Below are 27,460 nucleotides of genomic sequence, written 5' to 3' on the forward strand. Positions count from 1 at the left end.
ACATTCCCATACAAAAATTATTTTACATTGTACTGATTTTTCTTTTGCAACAATTTTTAATTGTATATTTGTTTTTTCACGGAACACTTAAGGTGGCTTCACAGAGCATCTGTGTTCCGCAGACCACGGATTGAGAACCACTGTTTTAGAGAGTTTGATAAACAGTATACAGTTTCATTGTAAAGCACATATTTCTGTTTGATGGGATTATATGACAGTGAAATATTTTTACTTTGATGTGTTATATTTGACAGATGTGACTTTTGACTTTTTCAACATGACATTTTTCTGTATCTTATAGTTTTTCAATGTTTCTGTGCATAATACACAAAAATATGTTAACATTTTTATCTTTTGTTAATGTAAAATGTATTCAATTATTTCTTGTAATATGTATGTATGTATACATACATAGGTATGTTTGTGTGTGTTTGTGCAATCTTTGTTTTATTTACAAGTTTACATTATACTACTATTTGTTCAAAATCATTATATTATTAATATTTATTTAGATTTATGTATTTATTTCTTTTTTTAAATATTTTAGACATCTGTGTCTGATCCTGTTTTATCTAAAGTACTTCAAGAAGTTAATTTTGATGGTCAAGAAACTAAAACGGTATGATACTATAAAGATTGTTAGATTATTTATTGAAATAAAAAGTTAGTTACAGATGAACAAATTGATTAGTCTCAGTTGTTGTTTCTGCAAATGATATTATTTCTAAAATTTTAGCTCTTATATATAACAATATTATATACATTTACTTAAGAAAGTTATTAATCTATAAAAAATGGCATTTAAGCTCTTTCTAATATAGTAAGAAACTTCTTAAATTCAGTTTTTATAATCAACACTTTAAAAAATATATAATAAAAAAGATTATACTTGCAAGACAACTACTATAACTAATAATAACCTAGCACTTTAATACTTCCAGCAGTTATTTTCTTAATAATACAAACAGTGTAAGTATCATGTTTTTAATGTTCACTTTGGAGGCACAAGTTATGCAATTAATTTTATTTCATTTTTAGCAATTTTTCTGCAAGATATATGTCAGTGTGGATTATTTAAAGAAAATTATAGTACTCATAACCTCTGATTATGGGAGAAAGTATTTTTAAATGTACTAGTAAACAATGGAAAATTGTTTTACATTAGGTTTTCAATAAACTTTATAAAGTTTTAGTTAGTTGTAATGAAAATTACTGTCTGTGATTAAAAACTGATTTTAAATTAAGATCAGTTTTCATTTTAATTTTGTACATTTTACAATAGTAACTCTTAAATATTGTAGATATGAAATACAATCCTAATATTCACTTTCATGGCAAGTGAAGAGTATGACTTTAGCTTATTGTTAAATTACTTATTGAATAATAATTCTAAAATAAATTATAAATTTTTAAAATTAATAAATACAAAAATTTTTAACAAAAGTAATTATCATCTTTTTTATATATTAATCAATGCTCTTGCTATTAAGATTATTTATTCTGAAATAATTTTTGTTATTTCTGCAACATATTTCATTAATGAATTTATTGGAATCTCTGCTTTATGCAGCTAAAGCTCATGAATTAACATTAATAATTTAAACTTTTTGTTGTAACCCATAGAAATGTTTGTTCCATTAGAATATTATTTTAATTTTATAGTTTTAAAAGATTACATAATAATTAATTAAATCTTTTTAGAGTTTTGATATATTGGAAATTTAAAAGTTTAACATAGAAAAGTTTTGATAGAATCAAAATATTTTTAAGAGAATCCAAATTTTATTTAATAATTAAACATTGGAATTTGAGTTGCTAAAAATAGACAACAATTATATATTAAAAAATAAATAACTTTTTATAAAAATGTAATTATAAGTTTTGTTAAATTTGACTTTTTTATATATTAGTATAAATATTTATACCTTATTTTAATCATTAGATACATTTATTTATTCAACCATTGATGATTGGAGAGCTACATATCACTGGTGTTTCTTACACTATACAAACTTTGACTTCATCTAATCAGCAAACAACAAACGGAGAAATGTGTGAGATGGAAATAGCAAGTCCCAAATTACTCAATAATCCTTGTATAAGTATACGAGGTAAACAAAATTTAGAATTAATTGGACGAAGATTAAATAATACAAAAGCAGAAAAAGCTGGCAAAGTTTATGGACCAGATTATAGACTTAAACCAATTATAATAGGACACATGCCTAAATTACAGGTAAGAGAAAACTTAAATAATTAAAAATGTTTTTATACAATGGTCTATTTTTAGTAATGCAAGAAATTTTATTTTATTTAAATATTTGAATTATTTTTAAAATATAAATACATAAGTTAATATTTATTTGGGTTATGTTTAATAGATTCTATTAATTCCAATTGGTAGATTTTGAATTTCACAATTTAAAGTTATCTTTTTTTAATTCTTGATTTAATGATGATCAATATTGATGAATATCTTAAGTCAGTGGTTCTTCAAAAGGTCATGAACTCTTTTATAAAAGAAATATTTTGGTGAACCCCTATTTTCAACTGTTAGCTTTTAGTCATTAATTAATAAACAACAATAATAATAAGTATTAGAGACATCTTGTATTATTTTTTTCTTATGGTTTTTGATTGTGTTAATTTGAAAAGTTTTGTTAAGATAACAAAATTAATAAATTATAAAATTGAATAAAAAGAAACAAATTTTTTATTGATCAAAAAGTCATTCAAATATAACATTTTAATATAAAAAATACAAATTTATCACATTATTTTAAAGTATTTGCTCAGTAATAAAATAAAAGTGTTTCTTCAGTATATCTCCAAAACTGGGCTTGTATAAACACACAATGCACAATATAGATGAAAATGTTAATAAATTTCTCCTTTCATAGTGCTGGCTGGTGTTGGTTTTGTGCTTTGTGTGTTGAAAAGTGTTTCTAGAAAATGGGTCTGCAGACCACCAACAAGTATCTTGCAGACCCTCCAGGGTCCACAAACTACAGGAAACCATTGTTTTAAGTCATAATCTTTAGCTATCTGATTTAATTATGACTTTAAAAAAACTTTTAAATATATGCTTTAAATGAAAGTCTGCATTTTCATTTAAAGTTTATATTTAAAAGTATTGTAAAATTACAATTTCAAATTCACTTCATGTTAAATAAAATATTAATTATTTATTAATTTCAAGGCAATCAAATTAAAAAATTATTTCATATAATTTAAATAAAATATACTCAGAACTGTTATTTTGCAAAATGTTCAAATGCATACTTTAGATGCAGAAGTAGATCTGAATATGACTGATGAAGATAGTCAAAAATATACATAATACTAATAAAATTATTAGTTAAGATATAAATTTAAACAGGGTAGCAAGAGATTGGGAAAACCAGAAATATCAGGGAATTTTGCTTGTAGGGAAAAGTTAGTGAAATTGCAGAATTTTTCCAAAAATCAGGGAAAATATAGAATTTTACAATTTCAATGTTGTGCCAAAGCAAACTGTCCTGTCATGACCTCAATTTCAGGCATAGATGGCAATTTGATATGCACTCCAAGACAACAATGCACAGTAAGGAAATGCATAACTTACTAACATTGCAATAAAATATATAAAATCATCACTCAAAATAACAAATCGTATTTACAGGACATGTGTAGTCTGCCCAATTACCGAATGCTCAAGTGAAGAATCTACCTTGAGGCTTCACCTCATTTGGTATCAGTAACTAAAACTCATGGTTTTGCTATATAAAGAAAATTTTTCTACGTGGCAATATTTTTATCACTGACAAAGTAAACCAGTAAATGGCAAAACAGTGGATGATAAATGTTTTTATACAATGATACCTGCTGTGAACTAATAAACACTGATGATAATGCTGTTTGGCAGTGCTTCTATGAGTAATCAGAATGGAAAATTTTGCCATGCATTATTTCCTGCAATGACATTCAATCTGTGTTACCTGAATGATTCAAGTCCAGGGCTCTGGTAAATACAGTTGTTTTGATGGACTATGGATGGAAGCATTCGAAGAGCACAATGACACAAATTTATGAGCTGACACTTGGGACTGTTTAATAATTATACAGTAAAACCTGTTTATGGCGGCCATGCACGGTTTCTTCAAAAAGTGGTCTTTTAGACAGGTGGTCATCCAAAACAGGTGGTGCTGTAATACCGTATTTCCGCACGTATTTTGCACACAGATATGGCCAAAAGCCATATATACTAAGCAAAACTCGAGGTGAGCAAAAAATAAGTGAATTTTTTTCAATGATAGAGCTATATTGGTACTGTACTGTATTTTATTCTTATCAGATAACTCGATTTACAGGCGTCGTCATGATTTTATAAGACAGATTTAATACCAATATTTTAAAGATTAATACAGTACTCGCATTTTCTCGATTATAATGCACACTTTCTTTTTTCTGACTTAATTAATTTAACTTGATTCTTTTCGTTTGCTCCTCAGTTACATGTATTACGTCTTCAATATATAAGCGCGTCATATCTCTCCATCACTTTGGTTTTGGTTTTCATGAGTTTAATCTTATTTTAACTTTAAAAATACTATATTTTTTAAATATTTAATAATTTCTTAAGTACAATAAGAAAAATTATTAATTAATAATAAAACGATTTTATTATTAATATTATTATTATTTAAATTATTTATTATTAATTCAATTGTCATTGGACAATCGCAGAATCGAAAAAGGAAGGCTGCCTGTAAAACTGAATTTTGTGTTAATGCTTTTATTGTTTTTTGAATATTTTGCATGCATAAATTACTTGGATATTATTTTTCTAAAAATATTGTGGAAATAAGGTAGGTTGATACAGAAACTATTACTGTATATGAGCTTCAAAAAAAAAATTTTGTTATCAAACTATGAGATCAGCCAATTAATTGTATAATGTACAATATTTTATACATCAAGAAAAATACTGTAGGTCTACAGTACAGGTATATCTCAAGTTACGTTTCTCTTGAGTTATGTCATTCCCAATTATACTTCGTTTGTCAAAAAAGTATATGGAAAAATAAAAATCAAGTTTAAGTCAGTTTATTCGACTTTAAATCTGTCCGCCACAAACATTGAAGTCATAATATCACTAAAAAAGCATTGAAAGCACACAAAATCATATTAAAATATGTACATTTACAGTAAATGTTAATATAATCATCATAAATCCTAGAGAACAAAACATGAAAACATCTGTGTTTCTGTGTTGTTGTCTTATTTAGCGGTCTTTAAGTGCTCATTATTGGTGTTTAGTTACAACATAAGTTGAAACAATGACTTACATCGTAACTACACAAGTAAATTTGACTTATGTCACCTCTCCTGGAACCAATTACCGACGTAAGATGAGGTATACCTGTACAATAAATTGACAGTAAGGATACAGTATGTACTCTTCTATATAGGTGCATGTACTGTACCTGTATTTAAAATTGTGTAAAATACAACAGTTTTAAAGCAATTTGTTCTAAATTTAATAAACTAAATTTACATGTACAGGCTAGACAATATTTACGTGTGCTTATTAAAAAATTCCGTTACCTTAGTCTGTCTAACCTGTTTTAACTTTTGCTTTAGGATCACTTCCTCAAGCTTGTTTTCAGTTAAATCTATGCTTTCCAAAAGTCATGGTCTTTCAAGATTGATGAATGTTGCTTTCAATCTTGAAATTGTGAAATCATCTCTGATAATGGAAAAGGTTTGATGTGAACATCACTTCATTTTTCATTATCATTGTTGTCATCATTGTCTTTTGTTGTTAGTGATGGTTGTTGATTAGTTTTTTCCCCCAACCATAAATTGATCCTCCCAGTCGTCATCCAGATCTTCAAAGCATTGAATGCCTTCAATAGCTACAATGTCGTTAATTTATGCAGCAGTACAAAGCTCTTGAAGTTCTGCTCCTAAAATATTTTCAGCATTGTAAGCATTAGCATCACGAAAAAAAGCCATACCTTCTAAAACATTTACTGATCATTTCAGAATTTACTTCCTTCCAGGCATTTTTAATCCATTTAACTGCATCCAAAATGGTCAGTTGTTTAGCAAGTTGTGTTGCACTTTCAGCACTTTCCATCCGAACAAGCAAAAATTTTACAAGTTTTTTTCTGTATAGTATCTTAAACTCCCAGATTATGCTCTGATCTAATGGTTGAAGGTGGCTTGTAGTGTAGGGCAGAAGAAATTTCAATTCAACATTTGAAAGTGAAATCTTGGGGGGATGGCAGGCGGCATTGTTCAGAAAAAGTAAAATTTTCCTGTTTTGGTTCCTCATTTTTTCATTTAATTTTTGTAACCATTCTTGAAAAATGTCTGCTGTCATCCAACCTCTGGAGTTGGCTTTTCAGGTCACACCCAAAGTTACAATGTCAATACTTTTAAAGCATTTAGGTTGAAGTGACTTAGAAATGACCAACGCTGGTTCTTTCTCTCCTAATGCATTACAGCAAAACATTACAGTTAGGTGTTCTTTTGCCATCTTGCCTCTTGAACACTTCTTTCCCTTTTCTATTAAAGGTTTATTTGGAATGGCACGAAAAAAAGTCCTGTTTTGTCTGTGTTATAGACATCATGAAAATCATTGAAAGAACACGCTTCCACATTAACTTGATTGACGTTACCACTTTCCCCACACAAGGTGCAATAAACAATGTTATGATGCTTCCGGAAACTTTCCAGCCATCCATTGCTGGCCCAAAATGACGAAATGCCTAATTTTTCTGCAAATTCACGTCCTTTTGACTGAATGATTGGGCCACTCAAAGGAATCCATTTAGCACTTGCCTTTTGAAACCACTCCCGTACCAATTTGTTTATCTCTTTGTTCGGCTGCTTTCTTTTTCGTGTGCTATCTTTGTTTCCATTGCTTTCCCATTCCTCTAGTATCAACTACTTCTGTTGCAAAATTTTGAAAATTTGCATTTTCCCACAGTTAAATTTTTCTGCTAATCTCTGTTGTGATAAACCATTTTTACTTTTTTTAATAACTTTAATACGATCTTCTAATGACAGCACTTCGCATCTCTTTCGTTTTTCTGACATTTTCGAACAAACAGAAATGAGTTTTCTTTGTAGCTGGAAGTAAAGTTAAAAAATACAACAGTTTCACAAATGGTGACTGTTCAGTATGCCAATAACACAACGAAAAGTTCTAGTTCTCATCTCCCATACTGGTCCATCAAGAAGACACCTTACAATGACCGATGAACAGTTGGCTAGCAGTAACACTTTCTTCGGCTATGGTAGAACTCAGTCAGTGAGACAGATCCAAACTTGAATTTTCTACTTCCATGTTGACCTTATACAGTCATCGATAGCTGTCGGCCAACCACTCAGCAGCTATGCTAGTCATAGCTCTATTCCAGGTCTGCCACATCGTGTGATGTTTTTACCAATGGTCTCTTTCTTGAAATGCATGTGCCACCAATTCAAATTTAACCGACGTGTTCCTCAATGATCTCTCCTTGGCAGTGTTTGTTACCAGTTCAAATTGACCAATCATGTTCCTTACATGATAACACCATGACACTGGACTAATTCATTAACACCTGCACCTAATTTAAAGAGTGGGAGAAATGCCTTAGGTGGGTTCAAACAAGAGTTTAGACTAATTCATTATACTAGGAGGGGGAAACGTTGTTGAGATGGGTTTGGATAATAGTCCAGACTAGATATATTTGCAGAAGTGGTCATTTATTACAGTTGTTGTATGTTGTTTCAGACCAAAAATTGATGCTCGCAGTCATATTACGCAGGTGGTCATTTAATACAGGTAACTTATATGAAGACTCTATGTATAAAGTATTTTGTGCCAGAAATTTTTACCCATTTTGACAGGTGCCCATCAAATGCAGGTGGTCGCCCAAGCAGTTTTCACTGTATATTAATTATTCCATTGGTGGAAAAATGTAAATAAAAAATGATTTTCAGAAAAATTTTGGAAAAAATATTTAATTATTTAAAAAAATACAGTTAACACCTTTTATTCAGATTTTTGGAATATCAGATTGGTTGGTTTGACTATTGTTTTTAAATATTTACATGTTTTGTAGAAAAATTAGTAATTTTTGCTGTTTGTGAGATCATTGAAACATTATTTATGATCTCAATATGCAGCAGTCTTATGTTCACAAGGATAAAAATACATACTGTTTGTATATACTGAGTAATTTTTGTTTCTATTATGCAATGTTCCTAATGTTTTGAAGTCAGTAAAGCATGTAAGTTTATTTTCAATTATTAAAAAGTAATTTCAGTATATAATTCTAAAATTATGTACTGATCCCACTTTTACTTTAATACCACACTAATTTCAGTTTATCTGGATTTTCATTAATCCAGATTGGGTCCATTCAGTTTGATCTGGATAAACAGAGTTTGACTGTGTTTTTCAGGACATATTATGATCATAAAATTTTTTGATAAAAGAGAGTCGTTTATTTGAATCAATTGGGGACTGGGGTTGTTCGGATAACTGATTTCTTGGATAATCGATTATGTACGAAAAAATATATTAACCTGTCCGATGTTCAAATTTTTCTCCGTTGCATGTCATGTTGAATTTTTCTCCGTTGCGCTTCGTGTTGAATTTTTGTCGATTTTAAGCCAAACAAAAATTTTTATAATAATAATCGAGGCTAGTGTATCGTTAAAAATTATTTCTTTATTTTGTACAAACAAAATAAAAATATTGAAAAATATAAAAACATAAAAATTATACTTTAGAAGTAAATCTAGTATCAAAAAAGTTTGATTCAGCACGACACAGTCCGACTGGAAAGCGTTCGGATAACCAACGTTTCAGATAACCGGTGTTCGGATAAACGACTCTCTACTGTAATTACAAATAATTAGATTTTTATTTAAAAAATTTTATCTGTGAAATCAAGCCTTACATGAAATTTACACATTTAATCAATGACATCTATCCTTTAATAGTATATACTAAATTGTTGAAGGAAAATTAAAATTTTCAAGGATTTTTAGTAAATTATACACTATTCTTTATTACTCTGTAATAAAAATTTAATAACTTAAAAAATTATAAAATTATTATGCTAATTTCTTTTTTATTTTACTAATGTAGGAGTCATATCTAAATTATTTAATTTAATTATAATTTTGTTTATTAGTTTTGTTGGAATATAATTATTAAATTTAATAAGAGATGGTGCCTGCGGCCTTCCTCTAGTGACAAATTATTTACAAATTAATGAAAAATAATCATGAAAAAGAAGTCTGATTTAATCCAGTAGTCATTTGGCTTAATTTGTAGTTTTTACTAATTGAGCAATCATCAGAAATTGGGGGAATATTGCTGAAAATTTACCACAAAAATTATTGTTGCAATGTGTAAATTTCTATTGTAATTATGAATTTATATATTCTATATGATTATAATATGTTTTAGAATTTGAATTTCTTCACTTACAACAAGGTTACAGTCTGTTAGAAAAGTATAGGAACACCATAAATTTTGTTTTTTCAAAATTTATTTTGAAAATATTACTGAAAATATTATTATTTTTTTATCATTATTTTGATTATTTTATCAGGTTTTTTACATTTCGTAAAGAAGCATAAATTTTTTCCACAAATATTAATTTTTTGATGTGCTACAAAAGTATAGGTACATTTTCTAAAATTACATAAAAATAATTTTAAAATATATTCTAAACACTTTTAATATTTCGTTTCACCCTCTTTGGCTATAATTACTTAAAAAATTCTGTTAGGCATAGAGTTTATTAATTTTTTTTTAATTGTTCATCCTTAATTTCATCCCATGCATCCATTATTGCAATTTTCAATTGATTTACAGATTCATATTGTTTCCTATTTTGATAAACAATGACTGCTAACATCCCCTATAAATTTTCAATGGGATTTAAATCTGGACTACATGAAGACCAGTCAATCATATCAATATTTTCTTTTTTAAACCAATTTTTAGTTGACATTGAGGCAATTTATTTTAACTCTGCTTTCTCTTCTTAAATCATTCCAATGATATGAAAACCCATCAGAGCAATCTAAATTAAATGTCTTCTCATCACTAAACATTATTTCCTGTCATTCTTCACTCCATCCCATCTTGTCTTTAGCCCAGTTTAAATGCATTGATTTGTTAAAGGTGGTTTCAACTTCATTTTTAAATATTTTACATTGTCGTTGTTTTTTAAAATTATCCAAACGGTCACATGAGATACATCTACTGGTAATTCAGCAGCAGCTTGCCTTTTTGACATGTTTTAATTAGTTATAAGCTTCAAAACTTGTCTCTCATTCTTGAATTTTAAGCATTTTTAGCTGTCCTGACTTCCTTTTTTACCTGTAATTTTCACCTTATTGCAAAACGTTTAGAATAGAATTTGTAGATCTATTTACAGCTGCAGCAATTTGCCTCACTTGCCAGAACCACTCAAATAATAAATTTTTCATATTTCTTGCTCCTGAAGTACAGTTCCATGAGGCATTGTTGAAAATGTTTATATAACATTAAATCAAACATTCAAAAAAGCCATCAGGACAGTTAAAAATGATGACATTAACGAAGTGGTAATATTTTTAATTATTATTATGGTAAATTAATTTTTATGAGACTTTTAAGTGGTGTGCCTATACTTTTGTAACACATCAAAAAATGAATATTTGTGAAAAAAAATTTTATGCTGCTTTATGAAATGTTGAAAAAACTTGATAAAATAATTAAAATAATAATAAAAATAATTAATAATATTTCCAGTAATAATTTCAAAATAAAATGTGAAAAAACTCAAAATTTATGGTGTTCCTATACTTTTGTAACAGACTGTATATGTTTACAAGTGATGTCATAAGTTAGCCATTAATAATAAATAAACAGCAATAAATTATTCTGTCAGAGGTTTGCATCATGAAACAAACTTAGCATTACCTTCAATATGTTTTGTTCAAAAGTTTTGTCTTATAACTTTTATAAATTTCATATTTATCTCCCTATTTTATGAATATAGACAAAAGAAGACTACTAACATTTTGTACACTTGTATTATAAATGTCTGATGAATATTTTTTTATTGGGAATATAGTTTTCTGGTCAATTAGATTTTTTTAAAGGATCTGTGTCAATCAGAAATAGATACAATAAGCTGGAAATACAAATAAACCAAACAAATCATTTATACTGACATACTATCAAATTAAAACAATGAAAATTGATAGTATTATCAAAGGCAAGAAAAGTTTTTTTTTTTTAATGTTACACTTTTTATAAGGATATTTTCTAATGTAATACAGGTGTATATTAGAATGATATCAGAGTAATTTTTGTAGTTCCATAAGAAGATTTTGCATTTATGCAAGTATTTTATAAAATTATGTGATTTATAGAGTCATTGATTTTTTTTATAGTAATAAGAAAACTAAAAATTTGCCAGCTTCAACCAATATATATATATAAACAACTAATTCACACCAAAAAAAGTGTTATCAGCCCATTGTTATTCAAACAACCATTTCCAATCAAAAGTGCATGAGTTATCTGCTGTCAAAACCTGCTACAGGGTCACATAATAATGCTGCAATGTTTCCAAGAAAAAAATAAATTCAAAATATCTTATTAAAAAAATAAGATAAACAAAAATGAAATAGTTTTAGTTTTGTTTTTGATAGTCCAAAACTTCAAGTACATCTTTCAAAATGTAAGAAAACTACTTTCCCTGGCAGGATGTATATGCTGGATAGCCTACTATTTGGTATAAAAAAACATTGCCTTGATTTTGTTTTATAAATTTTAATTTTATTGATATCAATGGAAAAGATTAGTTAATTGGCTTTAATATTCTTGTTGTCAACAGTTCATCTTTGTTTAAATCATAAAAAAGAATATAAATTAATAAGAATTTTTAAAAATCCAAAAAACAATGCCTTTGGATCCAACATGCCTTAGGACATGCATTATCTAATCTCAGGTGCATAGTTACAAAAATGTTTATAGTGTTCAGCACTAGCTATAACAACACACTATCCAATTATGGTATCTTTATTACAGTTTTCTGGGCAGTGGTTAATACTATATATGATGTGTTCATTAATATCATACATAATTCTGAATTTTTTTTATTTAATGACATTACAACTGATATCAGGTGGTTGTTATTTATTACACAACACTATTTGTGTTTGTATTAACACACAATATTAAATTAAATAATATATTAAAAAATAATATAATTATTTTTGAGTGTCAGTACTAGTTATTAAAGAAAACTGAATTAGTTTAAAATTGAAAAAATAATTAAATCTATGTCAGTGAATAGTGGCTAGATTAAAACTATAAGAAAATTCAGCAGTGGCAAATCTATTTAGATGTGGGCAGTGCAGTGCACCAGGCAGGACATTGATGTCCCAGTTGGTTTATAACATCTTTGCAAGGAAGAATAATAATTTTCAGATATTTGTACAAAAGTATAGATTATTTGAATTTATGTTAATAATAAAGAATACAACATAAATATAAGCTCCAAAATTATAAACAAATTTCATAAATTTTTGAGGTTGTTTCAAAAATGATTACATATTAAAAATAATTTTGTAGATTACTATGATAAGATTAATAGTTTTTCTTTAATGTTGATTTTTATATCATGAAATATTTTATTTTTCTTGTAATTTTAATAAAACATTTAACTAATTTAAATTTTAAACAGGTTAAATTTAATAATTTTATTCCAACATTCTTCTGTGGTGAAGTAAGACTGATGAATATAGAATTCACAAATATTGGTCATTGTGCATTGAATAGAATACTTATAGCATCTTCAAATCCAGAATTGTTTGTAATTGGAACACCAGGTTATGAATCAAATGGCTGGATGGTATACAAAGAAAATGCTTGCAATGAAAAATTTTCCCCAGTTATGGCTGAATGTCCAAATATTGAAGCAATTTGTGAAATAATCACACTTGATGGAAATTCTTGTGAACTGACACCAAAAGAATCACTTATTGTTCCAATGTGGCTTCGTGGACCAGATGTGCCTGGTGATCATACCATAGATTTTTTGTTTTATTATGAAACAAAAGAGTTTCAAACAAAAATGAAGTGAGTTTCAAAATTTTGTATATTTCAGTAATAATTAGTGTTTTTATTTTATCATTATATAACATTAAATATTTTATTTTCATATATTCTCAGATATAGATTATTGCAATATTCTTTAAATATTACTGCTCTTCCTTCTTTGAGTTTTAAAACTGAATCTACCTGGAGTTCTTCATTTTCAAATAATTCTCTGACTCAATGTACATCAAGTGCCAATAGTTTTGTTTTATTTCTTGAAGCTCACAATGTCAGTGAGGTAATTAATATTTTATATAATACATATAGTATAATATTTATGTATTAAAGTTTAACATTTGTTTGACGATATTGGATTTGTTTATTGGCTATTAAATTAATTAATTTTTAAAACAATTTGACACTATATATTTGGCTTATGGGGTAAATAATGCAATAAATCCTGCGAAAGACAGAACCTTCCTAAGATAGAAACTTATGAAAACAAGAAAATTGAAATTATTTTGGCATTATCAAATTTTTTTCACAAGATATCATGTCAAAATATAAGGCAGAACATATCAGGTGTGAATGGAAAGCTGTATTTATCATATCTCTATTATTAATTTGCATTAGTTAGAACCTATCAAGAATGAACATGCAAACAAATTGTATGAGAAGCCTGACTCAAAAATACTAGGAATGAAATAAAATTATTGATATTTATTATAATTATTGATATTTGCTTATATGATGATGGATTTTAGGAAATAGTTTAGTTAAAAACAAGACAGATTCAATAAATAAGGTAAGTAGCACTGTTAAATAAAAATAATCTAGCACATAAAGTTCAGACTAATATTGAAAGAGTATACAATAATGTAGCCCTGTATTAATAGTTGTCCCTGCCAAGGGACATTTGCATTCACTATATGGTTTTCAGAATGGCATTACCCATATCAAACTGCAAAGTGCACCATAATCAAACAGTGGGCTGTTATTTGGTTTTTTGATAGATTACACTTACAAGATAGTGAGATCCATTGTTGGACGTATGCACATTGATGCAAAAACTTTGCAAGTGAGTTCAAAAGTTTAAGAAAGGCTGAAAAAACATAGATGATGATTGCATAGATTTTTGAAGCAAAGTTTTTTTTGTAACTCCATATTATGCATACATCCTGAGGTAGATCTCACTAGGTCTAATGCCTTCAGCTTTCAAAAATCAAATAGCAGCTTGATGTTTGAGTCTGGTGCAGTTCATATAGGTGGTGCCAATTTGTAAACCATGTAGTGGACACAAATGCCACCTGGCAGGGACAACTATTGGTACAGGGTGCATTATTATTAGTTTTAACTTTGTACTCTTTATTATTATTATTTTTCTTTAACAGCATTACTAATCTTATTTATTGAATCTGCCTTGTAATATCATAATTGACACAAATAGTTTGTACATTATTTTGAAGACTTAATAATAATGATTTAGGCCTAGTGACATGCCAATATATAACTTATGATTATTAAAATTAACAACAGCATAATATTGAATACAAAGTGAAATGTGTTTAAAACTAATAGACTTTAATAAATAATCTTGAACAAGTACAAAATACAGATTTAAACATTTTTCAAATTGAGATAAATCTTATGGCTAGAATGAACATCATTATGAGAGACTTTGTCTATTGGCTGCACTTTGATACAAATTTTTCAGCATGTTAAAGAAAAGAAAGAAAGAAACTTGTTTTATTTGATTTTCTGTTTGGTTTCAGCAGAAATTTAGAAGATATTTTTGTTTTGTCTTTGTCCACATTTTTCTCTGTATTTTGTGCATGTGCTCTGTATTTGACTTAGTCCAATTTTATTTTAAAACAATGGAAAGATTGCTGTGTTTTTCTGATGTTTTAACATGTTTAAAAAGAACATACTACAGAAAATGTTGAATATCTCACTGTTAATTGAAACACTCACTTGCCAAATCAATGAACTCCATAAAACAAAAAGTATAAAAATTGATAATTTAAATTATTTAAAAAAATTCCTTTTAAACTTTAAATTGAAATAAACACTGTGGAATGTATTTTTAAGCAGATGCATTGTAGAATGTATAAAAATACATTCTACAATGTGTCTGCTAATGGATCTCACTATCATTACATTAAAGCCATGTTTTAATGTAATGATATGTAAAATTAGTTATGGGAAAAATGTAAAAATAACAACGATTATATTAAGGATTTACAAATGGAGTTAATCTATTTGGCCTGTGAATGGCTCAATTATGAATAAAACAAATGCAGAGTGAATTCAAGAGTATTGAGATCAAATTTGAGAAATCAAACCACCTAAGATGTCTAAAAAAGTCAGCAATTAAAGTGAGAAAACATTAATAAGTTTCACTTAGAACATGTGAAGCGTGCAATGTCATAATGTTGTAAATGCCAAAAAAGAAACTTTTCAGTAGAGATAAAAATAAAAACTTTTTCTAGTGAATGGATTCATTTCAATTTACAATAAAATGGTAAAAAATTCACTACATTACAAATTCTCTGGAATATAAAAATGATGTAAATATAAGCCATAATGGCATTGCATGCTTCATATGTGCTTAATACACACGCACACACACACACACACACACAAATACACTTTTTTCTTTTTTCCTGTATACAAGAATGCATGAGTGTCATTTTTTGTGTAATTTTTCTCTTATTTTGAATTTATTTATTTCAATAAATGTAACAATTACTGTGTGTCTGGATTGAAACTTTGTATAAAAAAAAGGTAAAGTATGTTCACATTTTGAAGAAGTGTTTTTTTATTGTTCCAGCCTGGATAAAATGAGAAAACTTGCTTAAATCAAAGTTTGTAGAATCCTATGCAATTTCAGTGTTCACAAGTTTTAATGTAATGAGATATTTTATAATAGAATTTTAAATGATTACCAAATAATAATTTTATAACAATTCTATTTTTTATTCATTGAAGTATAAGTTTTTCATTTTTATTTAAAATACATTATGCTTGTAGATTGAGGAAGAATGTATCTTATTGTTAATTGAATATTATCAGAGATAGCAATTTTTCATCACTTATACACTTATTATTAAATGTTATATTGTACATTAAGATACAAAGTAAATTAAAATTAATATAATAATAAAAAATAATTTATTATATATATTTGTATAAATAGATTGAAAGAACAGAAATAACAATTTTACAAGTTTCGAGCGTTAGTCAAGATTGGTGCCTATATCCACTTTCTGAAGTTGAAGGACAAGGTAAAAGTTATTTTTGGAACTCTCTGTAAGAACAGTATTTTATTTATAATAACAACAATAATTATAACTAGTTAAGTAACACTGTATCAGCATGTAGTCGGAACGAAGCTGCTCGAACCTTTATTTTCTAGATTATGAGGAAAAAAGAAACAAAGAATCATTTGTTCTCAACAATATATTTGATTTCTATTGGATCATTTAAAGGTACAAATATAAGGTCAGAATAAGCCATTAATTAATTGCTATGCCAACGTTTTATGAAATTCTGACTATCACTACGGGCCTTGGACTTACAGATTGACTCGTAGCGATCTTTATTGTAACTCTTTAAAAATACTGAGTCAGTTATTTTTTCACTCAACTCAATGTAACATAGGTAAGACCGATACCTGTCTTTTTTCCCTATATCTATTTGATTTTTGGAAGAGTTAATCCCTGTGATTTATGTATAGTCATCAAGAATGCTAAGGTAAGGGGAAACTGTCTACGAGATTGCAATATACTGCCATCGTTCGAAGAGCGTATTATGGGGATTATTGGAAACAGATTACCATAGATGAAAGGTCCCTGACAGCTATTGATTTCCACTAAAATAAACAGAGGAAGAGCTGGAGGGTGAGCATTAGGAGCATATATAATGTAGCATATAGTTCCTAGTGAACCATTGATGAGACCTCCTTGCACTCATAAGTTGACTCTCAGCATGATTCTAGCATTAACTGAGAGATACAAATACTGTACTTGGAGAGACCAAGAGCTGAGTCATCTTTGGATGAAGGCGAGGCAATATCTGGAGTGTTTTCAGATGCTATATAAGCAAGAGGGCATCCAGTTGACTGCAAGTAGTCTTCGTTGCTTTGTTTAACTTGCTCGTTTGTTGGATATAGTTCTACTGCCGTTTGGAACTGATCAAGTTCATCTCTGGATAAAGAGGCTCGATTTCTTGTCGTCAGAATGTTCAGCTCTGTATCAGAGAAATCACCCAAAGCTAGATGTTCTAAGACATCTGTGAAGGAACTATCTGCGCTATTTTGTCTATGAGAATTACTAAGTTCAATGAACTTCTCAAAAGAATCAAATGCAAATGTAATGTAATGTCCCAACAGGGTCCCGACCTTGTCGGGACATTACATTGTAAAAAAACACTTGAGTAGAGAGGAGTATATTTAACAGAAGGAAGCTGACGAAAATCACCAAACAAATAGATAAAGAATCCACCAAACAGCTCATCTTTCTCGGGGTTTATCTCCCTCAAGCTTCTCTCAATCATGTAAAGCATTCTTGCACCAATCATTGACATTTCATCAATGATGATGAATTTGAGTGACTTCATCTCAATCTGGAATTTCTGTGCAGCTTCTTCATTTAGAGATCGAAATTTCGTACTAACGATAGGAAGACGAAGGAGAGAATGGATCGTAAAGCCATCAATATTGATCACTGCTGCTCCATGTTTTAGAATAATAAGTTAAAAAAAGAAAATTTTTTTTAACTTATTATTCTATAAAGATTCTTTATATTTGTTGTATCTAGTTAGCGATAACATTTACCTTTCAAAATTACCGTTTTAATGCTTGTCATATTTTTCGACCACTAGATGACGCTTCTACACGTGCGTGCAGGAAGTGACTAACACTTGACTTCATGCATTCCTTGTCAACATTATAACTCTAGAATGAGTTGTCCGATCTTGATGAAATTTTCTACGACGACTCACCATCACTCAAGGACGAACTGATTAAAATTCCAACTCTCAAAAATGATCCATACTGAAGAAAAACTCCTATCTCCAGTTCTACAAAAACGGATCATTTTTGAAAGTTGAAATTTTAATCAGTTCATCCTTGAGTGACGATGAGTCGTCCAAGAAAATTTCATCAAGATCGGACAACTCATTCCAGAGTTATTTTGTTGACAGGAAATGCATGAAATCAAGTATTAGTCGTCACTATGTTCCGACAATAAAATTAAGTTTTAATACTAATGTTTTTGTTATTGTTATTATATAATGAATTTATTTACTATTAAATGGGCCACACAATTTCCTAAGATTACCATTAAAGCATTTGTATGCTTTAATGTTAATCTTATGCAACTGTGCAGCATGGGCATGCAAATGTATTATAGAAATGAAATTAAAAACAATGAACAGCAAAATGTAACTTTTACAAAATTATCAACAATATGAAAATGAAAATAAATTTACATAAAATCAAATTACATAATTGATTACAAAATAAAGAAATATATATATGTTACAGTAAAAACCCGTTTTAACTAGTTGAAACTAGTTTTTACTGGATGTCATTGTTATAACCTGTTTTGTCTAGTTAAAACTAGAATTTACTGCTGTACATGTTTTGATTTTAGATAAAACTAGTTTTAACTTTTAACATTAGTTAAAACTAATTTTAGCTACATAAATATGTTTGGGGAAATAAATAAAGTGATGATTGGGATTAAAACATTTGTATTATTTAATACGATATTTATTGAAAATATTGGTCACACATTTGTGTTATTAACATTAATTAACCCTTTGTCCCTGAAGGCACCGATCGATCGGTACCCTGGCTTTTTAAGCAAAACTTCGAGGGTACCAATTCATTGTTACTTTGGTAAATATCGATTTTTGTAAAATTTATTAACAACAGATATAATCTCGTTCGATATGAAGTGAATAAAGTATAATAATTCATCATATTAGTTGATAGCAGTATAAAATTTTGATTTCAAACAAATGTTTGATATAATGTGCAATAATTTCACAATGAATGCATACATGCATAAGTGTTATATCGAATTGTACAAAACAATATTCTACGTCTTTCTGGCTCAGTGCCAGCAAACAACTATGTAACTAGACAATGTTAATTTTCACAAAATGTTACAAATTATCAAGTTTATGTGTCAGTTCTGATATATATTATTTTTTTTCTTTATAAATTTTTCTAATAAAATGCATTGAAAAATATCATATTTAAAACTAAAGATATTAATAAATGTAAATGATTTTTTTCATATAGATATAATGATAATTTGATTTTTGATGAACTTTTAAAATAATATCGCCTGACTGACCTATACTGCCTTAGGAGGGATCGCAAAATAAACATAAACAAGATGTCGGGGGAAAAGGGTTAAAGCGATACGAAATTCATCATACACTATAGGAACATGTTAGCTGAATGACCTTGGTTGAAACAGTTTTTACTAAGCCATTTTGTTAAAACCCGTTTTGTCTAGTTAAAACTAGTTTTAACTCAAATTCATTTTTACTAGCAGTAAATTCTAGTTTTAACAATGACATCCAGTAAAAACTAGTTTCAACTAGTTAAAACGCGTTTGCACTAAAAACGGGTTTTTACTGTAACATATATATATATTTCTTTATTTTGTATATATATACATACTGGCACTGAGCTTGAGCAATGGTAAAAAATAAACATAACCTGTTAAAACTAAAAATATTGTTTAGTTAGACAAATTAGGACTAAAGCAGTTGCTCAAACTCAGTGCTTACCATCCACTGGTAAACAGCACTTTTAAGAACAGCAAAAGCACTTCACGATGGCTGAAATAATTCAAAATATCATTTTAACATATTCATCATAAAATAAAATAATCAATCATGTGTAGAATTACCATTAATCAAATTCTAAAAGCAATTTTCAGAAATTATTTTTACCTAATTAACACTGCTTATCACCAAAGAAAGTAAAAACTCTAATCATATGATAACCAAAACAAATAAAAAGGTTTCAAATTATTGTTGTAAAATAAAATGACCTGTTTGATAAAGATTTATTTGTTTTATGAAATCTGCTTTTTCCCCTGAAGTAATGATTTTATAATAAGTGAAGTGATAAGTGATATTAATAATGCCATATATATATATATAATAATAATAATGCTATATAATATATATATATATATTATTATATTTTGATATATTTAACAAAAATTACTCGGACTTTAAATTTGTTTTTATAGGAACAATTTCCATCCGACCACAAGAATCAATTCTGCTATCAATGAAAGCTATGCCCTTTAATTCCAAATATACAGGTTGTTTATTACATTTAGTTATTTTTTTTATTATTAAGTTCTTTAAAATTTTCATTTTCAATAAAATTGTTCTAAAAGTTTTGTAAATATTTTAATGGATAAGTTTTTCCGATTATTCTAGTTACTGGAAAAAATGTGATGGTATTTTCTCAAGTTCCTTTTGGAAGAACAGAAGTAAGTAATTATGTATAAAATGTTAGAAAATTATTGGATTTTTGATTCAACAAGAAATTTATTTTTTTAAATGAAACTATGAATAAAAAGCAAATTAAAAAGTTTTCAATCATTTGTGAAATTTCTCTACTGAAAAAAATTAGTCAGAAATGTATCTGTCGTGTATTCATTTTTATAAACTAAACTACTACTTAATCAAAACTTCCCAAAAGCTGAAACTGTTTATAATAAATAACAAAAACCTTTCATACCTATTCCAGTACACAATTTTTATTAGAGAAGAAAATGAGCTTCTAAATATTTTAAAAAAAAAAATGATTTTTTGGAACATTTAGAAGCTCATTTGAATTTTGTAAAAAAAGTTCTATAACTCTGATGTTAGATTAGGGATTCTTAGCTTGGTTTCCAGTTAGGTTATGATAGGTTAGGTTAAATTAGATTAGGGTTGTTAGCTTTAGTCTGGTTAGGTTATGGTAGGTTAGAAAACTTCAAAATGTTTTTTTGTATTAGTTTTCATTTTTGTAATTTTATGAGTTTTTTCATTAGTTAGTTAGAAAGTTAATGTTTAAAAAAAATTAAAAAAATTAAAATAAAAAAAAAAATTTGGGGTCTTGCTTGTTTGTTTTCTGTTGGTGTGTTCTTCTTGTCTATTTTGTCATTGTGTTCGTTTGTTTTCACACTGCCTGTCTAGCTGTTAATAGTATTAATATTCATGCTCGCGCTTAGTTATGTTGTTAGTATTAAGTAGATATAAGTCTTTCTACTAACAGCCACTTGGCACTAACTTCTACACTTAGCTATTTGTGGTGGCACTCAATTATTGGTGTTTGCTAAACTCAGATTTTCTTTTAGACCCTTTGGGGGACTATGGTCTTGCAGCCTAAAAACTGCACACCAACATCAAATGTAGAGGGTACAGTAACCATACATATGCTGTTCAGAGGGATCCTCTACTTTCTCTACTGTCTATCTTCTATCCCTCCTTCCTTCCCCCTTTTCCTTACTTTCTTTTCCACTGGCTAAACACTTTGTGTATAGCCAATGTCTTTTATGTATGTATGTATGTATGTATAACCCTGCTGATGGCCACTAAAATGGCCAAAAACATTAGTTTTCTCTAATAAAAATTGTGTGCAGGAAAAGGTACAAAAGGTGTTTGTTCTTTACTACTATGTAATCTCAATCAATGAAAAAACTTATTATAAAATTACAAAAATGAAGACTAATACATAAAAACATTTTGAAGTTTTCTACATGTCCATTTTAACTGTCAAAATACAATGAACACTAGTGTAAATTTTTATTTTTACAAAGAGAAACTTGTATCTTAGTAAAGAACTTCCAAAATACTGTATTTCTGAAAATAAATGTCTTTATGTACCCTATTCTAATCTCAAGAACACAAACAACTAACAAGAATGAATAATTTAGAAATGCTTCAACAAATTTAATTTATGATAATATATGCATTTGAAGTTTTTAAATTTAAAAATAATTTTAAATAAATTTTAGGAAGTTTAAATTTTATATAATCTTTACAGTTATTTAATATAATTATTAAGTAATATTAATAAAACTTTTTAACTTAATTTTAATTAACAAATAAATGTTAAGAATAAATTTAAATAATTGTAAAAGAAAAGTATTCTTTTCAGATTGGAGCAAGATTGAAGCCAAAAATATTTAATAAGCTAAATAAACTTAATTACTTTACAAAGATTTTTTTTTTTATTAAATGGGAATTCATTTAGAAATATAAAAATACTTACATTAAAAGATGTAAGGAAAACAAATCTGTTGAATTAGTTTTTTTTTCTTTTAGTATTATTTAAATATAATATATGATATCAATATATTGATATCATATACTGTATTATGATATAATATATGATGTATAGCAAAAATATAACATAAAGACTATTTATCATATATAATCACAAGCTTGAGAACTTAACAACCCAAATTATCAATTAAAATTACCAAATTTTTTTCTGACTAATTTTAATTAAAAATTTTTAATTAATGAAAATTTGTCTAGAAGTAATTTAATATCAACTTTAATAATTATTATTCTTGATTTTTTTTAATTAATAATTTTGAAAACAGTGTCTTGAAATACATGTAAAATCATTTCATTGTTTTGTTAATTATATATGTTATGGACAAAGTGTTTAATACAGGCATTATGAATACTGCTATCATCTAGTTGGGCAAAGTGATAATAATACATTGAGGAGTGATCATCCGATATATGCTAACCAATCAGCATTCGCATCTGAGTTGCACGTGCATATTGCGTTTAGTACCGAATTTGGCAGCGGTTGTGACTGTTTGTGCTCTTGACGGATTCCTCCCAGAGAGGAGCTGCCAGCCGGCCACTCATTGTTTAACGTCACTAGTTATTTATTCATGGTAGTTCTTGAACACGCGTATCAATATCTAGTATGTATCAATAGTGAGGTCGAGGTCGAAGTTTTAAATGTGAAAATGTGTACATTGGACGCGTAGCGCCGCTTTCCTGTAAGCCTAGAATTGACAATGGTGTTTGGAAAGTCAGTAGAATCATGCTCGACATTCCAAATGCCATTGTCAAACTTCTAGGCTTACAGGAAAGCGGCGCTGAACATCCGACGTACACATTTTTGCGTTTAAAACTTCAGCCTCAATCTTGCTAATATCTAGTGATGTTAAACAATCGGTGTCCGGCCAGTAGCTCCCTTCTGGAGGAATCCGCCAGGAGCACAAACAGTTGCGACCACCGCCATGATGGTGCACGTAGGTAAAATTTTACCATTTAATTAATATAGTTAATAGTATTTAGTTTTAAAAATTCCATGTTTTTTAAAAAAAAATACTTTGAAATAATTCACAAAAAATAAATATTTCTAAATGAAATAAGTGGAGATTTTTAATCAAATTAAAATTTCGCAGAATTTAAAATTTGGTACTAAACGCGATATGCACTCAATGCGATACGCACGCACAACTCAGAGTGCTGATTTGCTAGTGTATGTTGGATGATCACTCCTCAACATATTATCATCACTTTGCCCGACTAGGTGATAGCAGTATTCATAATGACTGGTCAATTTGATAAATTAATCAATATTTATCGCGTTGCGCGCCCTTTTTGGTCATTATTTATAATGCCCGATTAATCACTTTATCCATAACATATACAAGCATATTTAATCATTTCATGATTAAATATGCTTGTGTATAATTACTTTATAATTTTGTATGTATTTTCTTAGCACCATGTTACCGTTGAGAACATATCACACAGGAAACACTTTCAGTTGGAAAAAGGTTGGTTTATTGGTTGGAACGGATATGCATTTCAGGCTTAATGCCCCTCTTCAGTCCTATTATTACATATTTATCAGCGAATTGATTACAGGATTACAAATTTACAGAATGCGTTGAAAAAATTAGGATATGCATACAATTGTTTATACAATAAAACTTAATTACATGAAATAGTGACAGTTAAACCAACATGACTCGTGAGAAGATATACACGTAGTTGAAAAAAGGAGAGGAAAATGGAGCTAAACATTCTTTTGGCTTCACACTTATACACATTAGTACAGTATAACACGTGCTAAATAAAAAAGGGGTAAACTTAAATCTAAAATTAAGTATATATTAAGAGATGGAATTTTTATAAAATTAATAACAGAATACCTGTGGGGTGTGAAATAATTCTGATGAGATGTACAGAGAATATAGACAAGATAGGATAGGTTAAAAAGATTTGAGTATTCCCTGTATCATACACTGAAAGTTTGGTGTGTTGACTTTCACAGTGGGATATGATAGAGGGAGGGCGGTAGAACATCTTAATGGGCTTTGCTACTTAGTTAACTATTCTTAACTGTTAAGAATTGGCAAAAAAGGTTCCTGATTGTCCAGCTTTACATGAACAAATTATGTTGTCAATTTTACAAGATTTTTCCTTAAAGTTTAAGATGCCAGTAATTTTTGCAGGACAATGTGTGCATTTATGCACATTTGACATTTTATTTGTGATAAAATGAAATAAAATTAGATTTGTATTAATAAATCTAATTTTCTTTATTTTGATCTTTAAAGTCATACCTCATCCTATACGCGAGGTTGTCTTATATGCGAGTAAATACAGTATATATAGGGTATACATGTTATAGAATATGAAAGATAGTACTTTTGATAAAAATAGAATTAATGTTAGTCAGTCTCTTTGATACTTTACAATTCTTAGGAATATATATTAAAGTTTTATAAAATAGATCCAAATAATAAATCTTTCATCTTTTATAATTATAATTTATTAACTTTAATTAGCAAATATTTCTGTTTAACATAATTCAGTTACAGTAGAGCATCAATTATCTGACTTAATTGGGGACTGGGGTTGGTCGGATAACTGAAAAGTTGGATAACCAAAAAGTATGAAAAAATACATTATTAGTATAGTGTATTAGGTCTAGTTTAAATACTAGCCTCCCTTTCATGGCCGAGCCAGTACTGCCAGCTAAAACATGCAAAAATTTAACAAAAATAATATTAAAGTAGCCAAGACATAACTAAATATTGTAGTGCCACGTCACTAGCGGACATTTGAATTTGCCGACTAGAACGCAGTCGGTTAACCGATAAGTCGGTTAATCGGGGGTCGGATAATCGATGCTCTACTGTATTTTGATTTCCTAAAGCTATTAGTTAATTCATTTTTCTAAAGAAGTTTAAAGATATACAAGTTCTTGACTGGAAAACTTATTGCCTTTATAAAGGTTGTTATTGTTCCATTTTAAAAACTTAAATTTCCATTTAATATAACAAATTCATTTGTTACATTGCTAAAATGATATGAAATATATATATATATATATAATATTAGTGATTTTACTTGGCAAAAGTTATGTACTATCAAACATATTTATAACATAATTAGATGAGAAAATATATGGCAACACACACTAATTTCCAAAACTGTTGTTTTTATTTCATTGAATATTGTACTATATGACATCATTGTTACATTTAATATTGCTACATGCATAACTCAAGACTATGATCTCAGTTTAGTATTCGAAGCAAATATGTTATCCAAGCACTTAATAAAAATATAACCTGCATGTTATATATAGTTATTCTAAATTACATATGGAGAAGGAAGATTGGCTTAAAATTTTGAGTACCAATTTGATGTATTATTTGGGTGGTTGTAGGTTTGAATCCTGTTTGCAAGTCAATTTTTTCTTTAAATGTTTTGAAAATTATTAATTAAAGCTCAAATTTTCATTTTTAAAATAAACATAACATAGCAATTCCACCTATCTAAATATCCCAAATTTCATCAGTTAAATTAATTAAAACTCAAAACAATAGCTCACGAAAATCAAAGTTTTGATTGTTATAGCATATATTATTTTCCAAGACAAATTAAAATAAATAAATGGCTATTAACATGTTAAAATTAATTTTTACTGTTAACATTATAATTAGCATTACAAATAGTAAAAGAAAAACAGTAACTAACTTAAACACTATATTTTGTGAACATACAGGGTGGGACATATGTATGTCCTGATGGAAAAATACTGTAATTTTTTAAGTTTGTTAAAAATAGGTTGTGTTTGAGAGTTTTATAGAGAGATACTTCGCACACACTGCACATGTGTACAAAACAATAAATATGGTATATTGATTAAATTACTCAAAAAGTACAAATGTACCAACTACCAATGTACAGTACTATACCAATTACTCAAAAAGTACTGTACATATGCACCATTCCATAATTGATAACAGTCTTTGATGATACTATTTTAATGATATGTATTTAGATATTTAAAATACATACATTTAATTAAGAAATAATATTCTGAAGTTATATTTAAATAAATTTTAGGTTGATAGCAGTTCAACACCCTGTAGCGATTTCAGTTGGCGATCACAGTTGAGGCTAAACAATCAAAAGTTAATAAATGATGATGTGCTTGATATTAATGTCCAAAATGAAATTATAAGTATGACGAAAGATACAGAAAATTTTGGATTAGTTTTGACTGTTCTATGGAAGGTATGGTTTTTAATAGATTTTTTCTTATTTTAAATATTTCACATTTTAGTAAATAATTAAAAAATAGTCTACATTTAAATTTATTTTTTTTTTTATATTGTGATTTAACATAATTTGAGTAAATTTAAAATTTATATACATTTATTAGTAAAATAGTAGTAGCAATTGATTTGAATTAGGACTTAATGTAATGAGTTTTAAACTAAAACATTTAGTTTGTAACAATGTCTAGTGAAAATTTTCTGAAAAAAGAACTTACATCTTATTTAAGTGTATATTTTTTTTAATGAACATTTCAGTATTATTCTATCCGTGATGTCTAATAATTAATTAATTAAAATATATATAATAATCATATATTTAAATGACATCAGTTTGATAATAAATAAGTGAAATCTTAAATATTATTCAAATTATAATAATAATAATAATAATAATTTGATATATGATATACATAATTTATATATATCAAATTATAGGTAGAAAAATTTATATGTTAAAATATTTAGTTCAACTGTTTTTAATTCAGTTATAATAATCATAGGCTAAAATGGAGAAAGATAATCAGACTCATGTTGTTGTAGGACAGCATCATATTGTTTTAAACAAAGTTGATTCTTCTGTTTTGACATTACCTGAAGAAAAGGTTTGTATTTAATTTTGATTAAAAGTTAATGGAAAAATTATATTAGTTTTTATAAATTAATTTTATATTAAAATTTACATCAAATTAAGTTAAAATTATAAAATAAACTTTTAAAAATATTTAAATAGTTATGT

General features: G+C 27.8%; 1 protein-coding gene across 1 annotated transcript in view; it reads left to right on the plus strand.

Moving 5' to 3' along the window:
* l(3)76BDm (trafficking protein particle complex subunit 8 homolog l(3)76BDm) overlaps nt 1-27,460 on the plus strand; it is a 127,452-nt gene that overhangs the window by 89,448 nt on the left and 10,544 nt on the right. Inside the window, exons 17-25 of the mRNA XM_067286038.1 lie at nt 548-619; nt 1,943-2,236; nt 12,735-13,129; nt 13,223-13,385; nt 16,284-16,371; nt 20,365-20,439; nt 20,561-20,613; nt 26,510-26,680; nt 27,225-27,326. Coding sequence (XP_067142139.1) covers nt 548-619; nt 1,943-2,236; nt 12,735-13,129; nt 13,223-13,385; nt 16,284-16,371; nt 20,365-20,439; nt 20,561-20,613; nt 26,510-26,680; nt 27,225-27,326 — 1,413 coding nt within the window. The remainder of the gene's footprint in view (nt 1-547; nt 620-1,942; nt 2,237-12,734; nt 13,130-13,222; nt 13,386-16,283; nt 16,372-20,364; nt 20,440-20,560; nt 20,614-26,509; nt 26,681-27,224; nt 27,327-27,460) is intronic.

Source organism: Centruroides vittatus, unplaced genomic scaffold (genome assembly GCF_030686945.1).
Source record: "Centruroides vittatus isolate TY-2023 unplaced genomic scaffold, ASM3068694v2 scaffold_324, whole genome shotgun sequence".
NCBI classification, from domain to species: Eukaryota; Metazoa; Arthropoda; class Arachnida; order Scorpiones; family Buthidae; genus Centruroides; species Centruroides vittatus.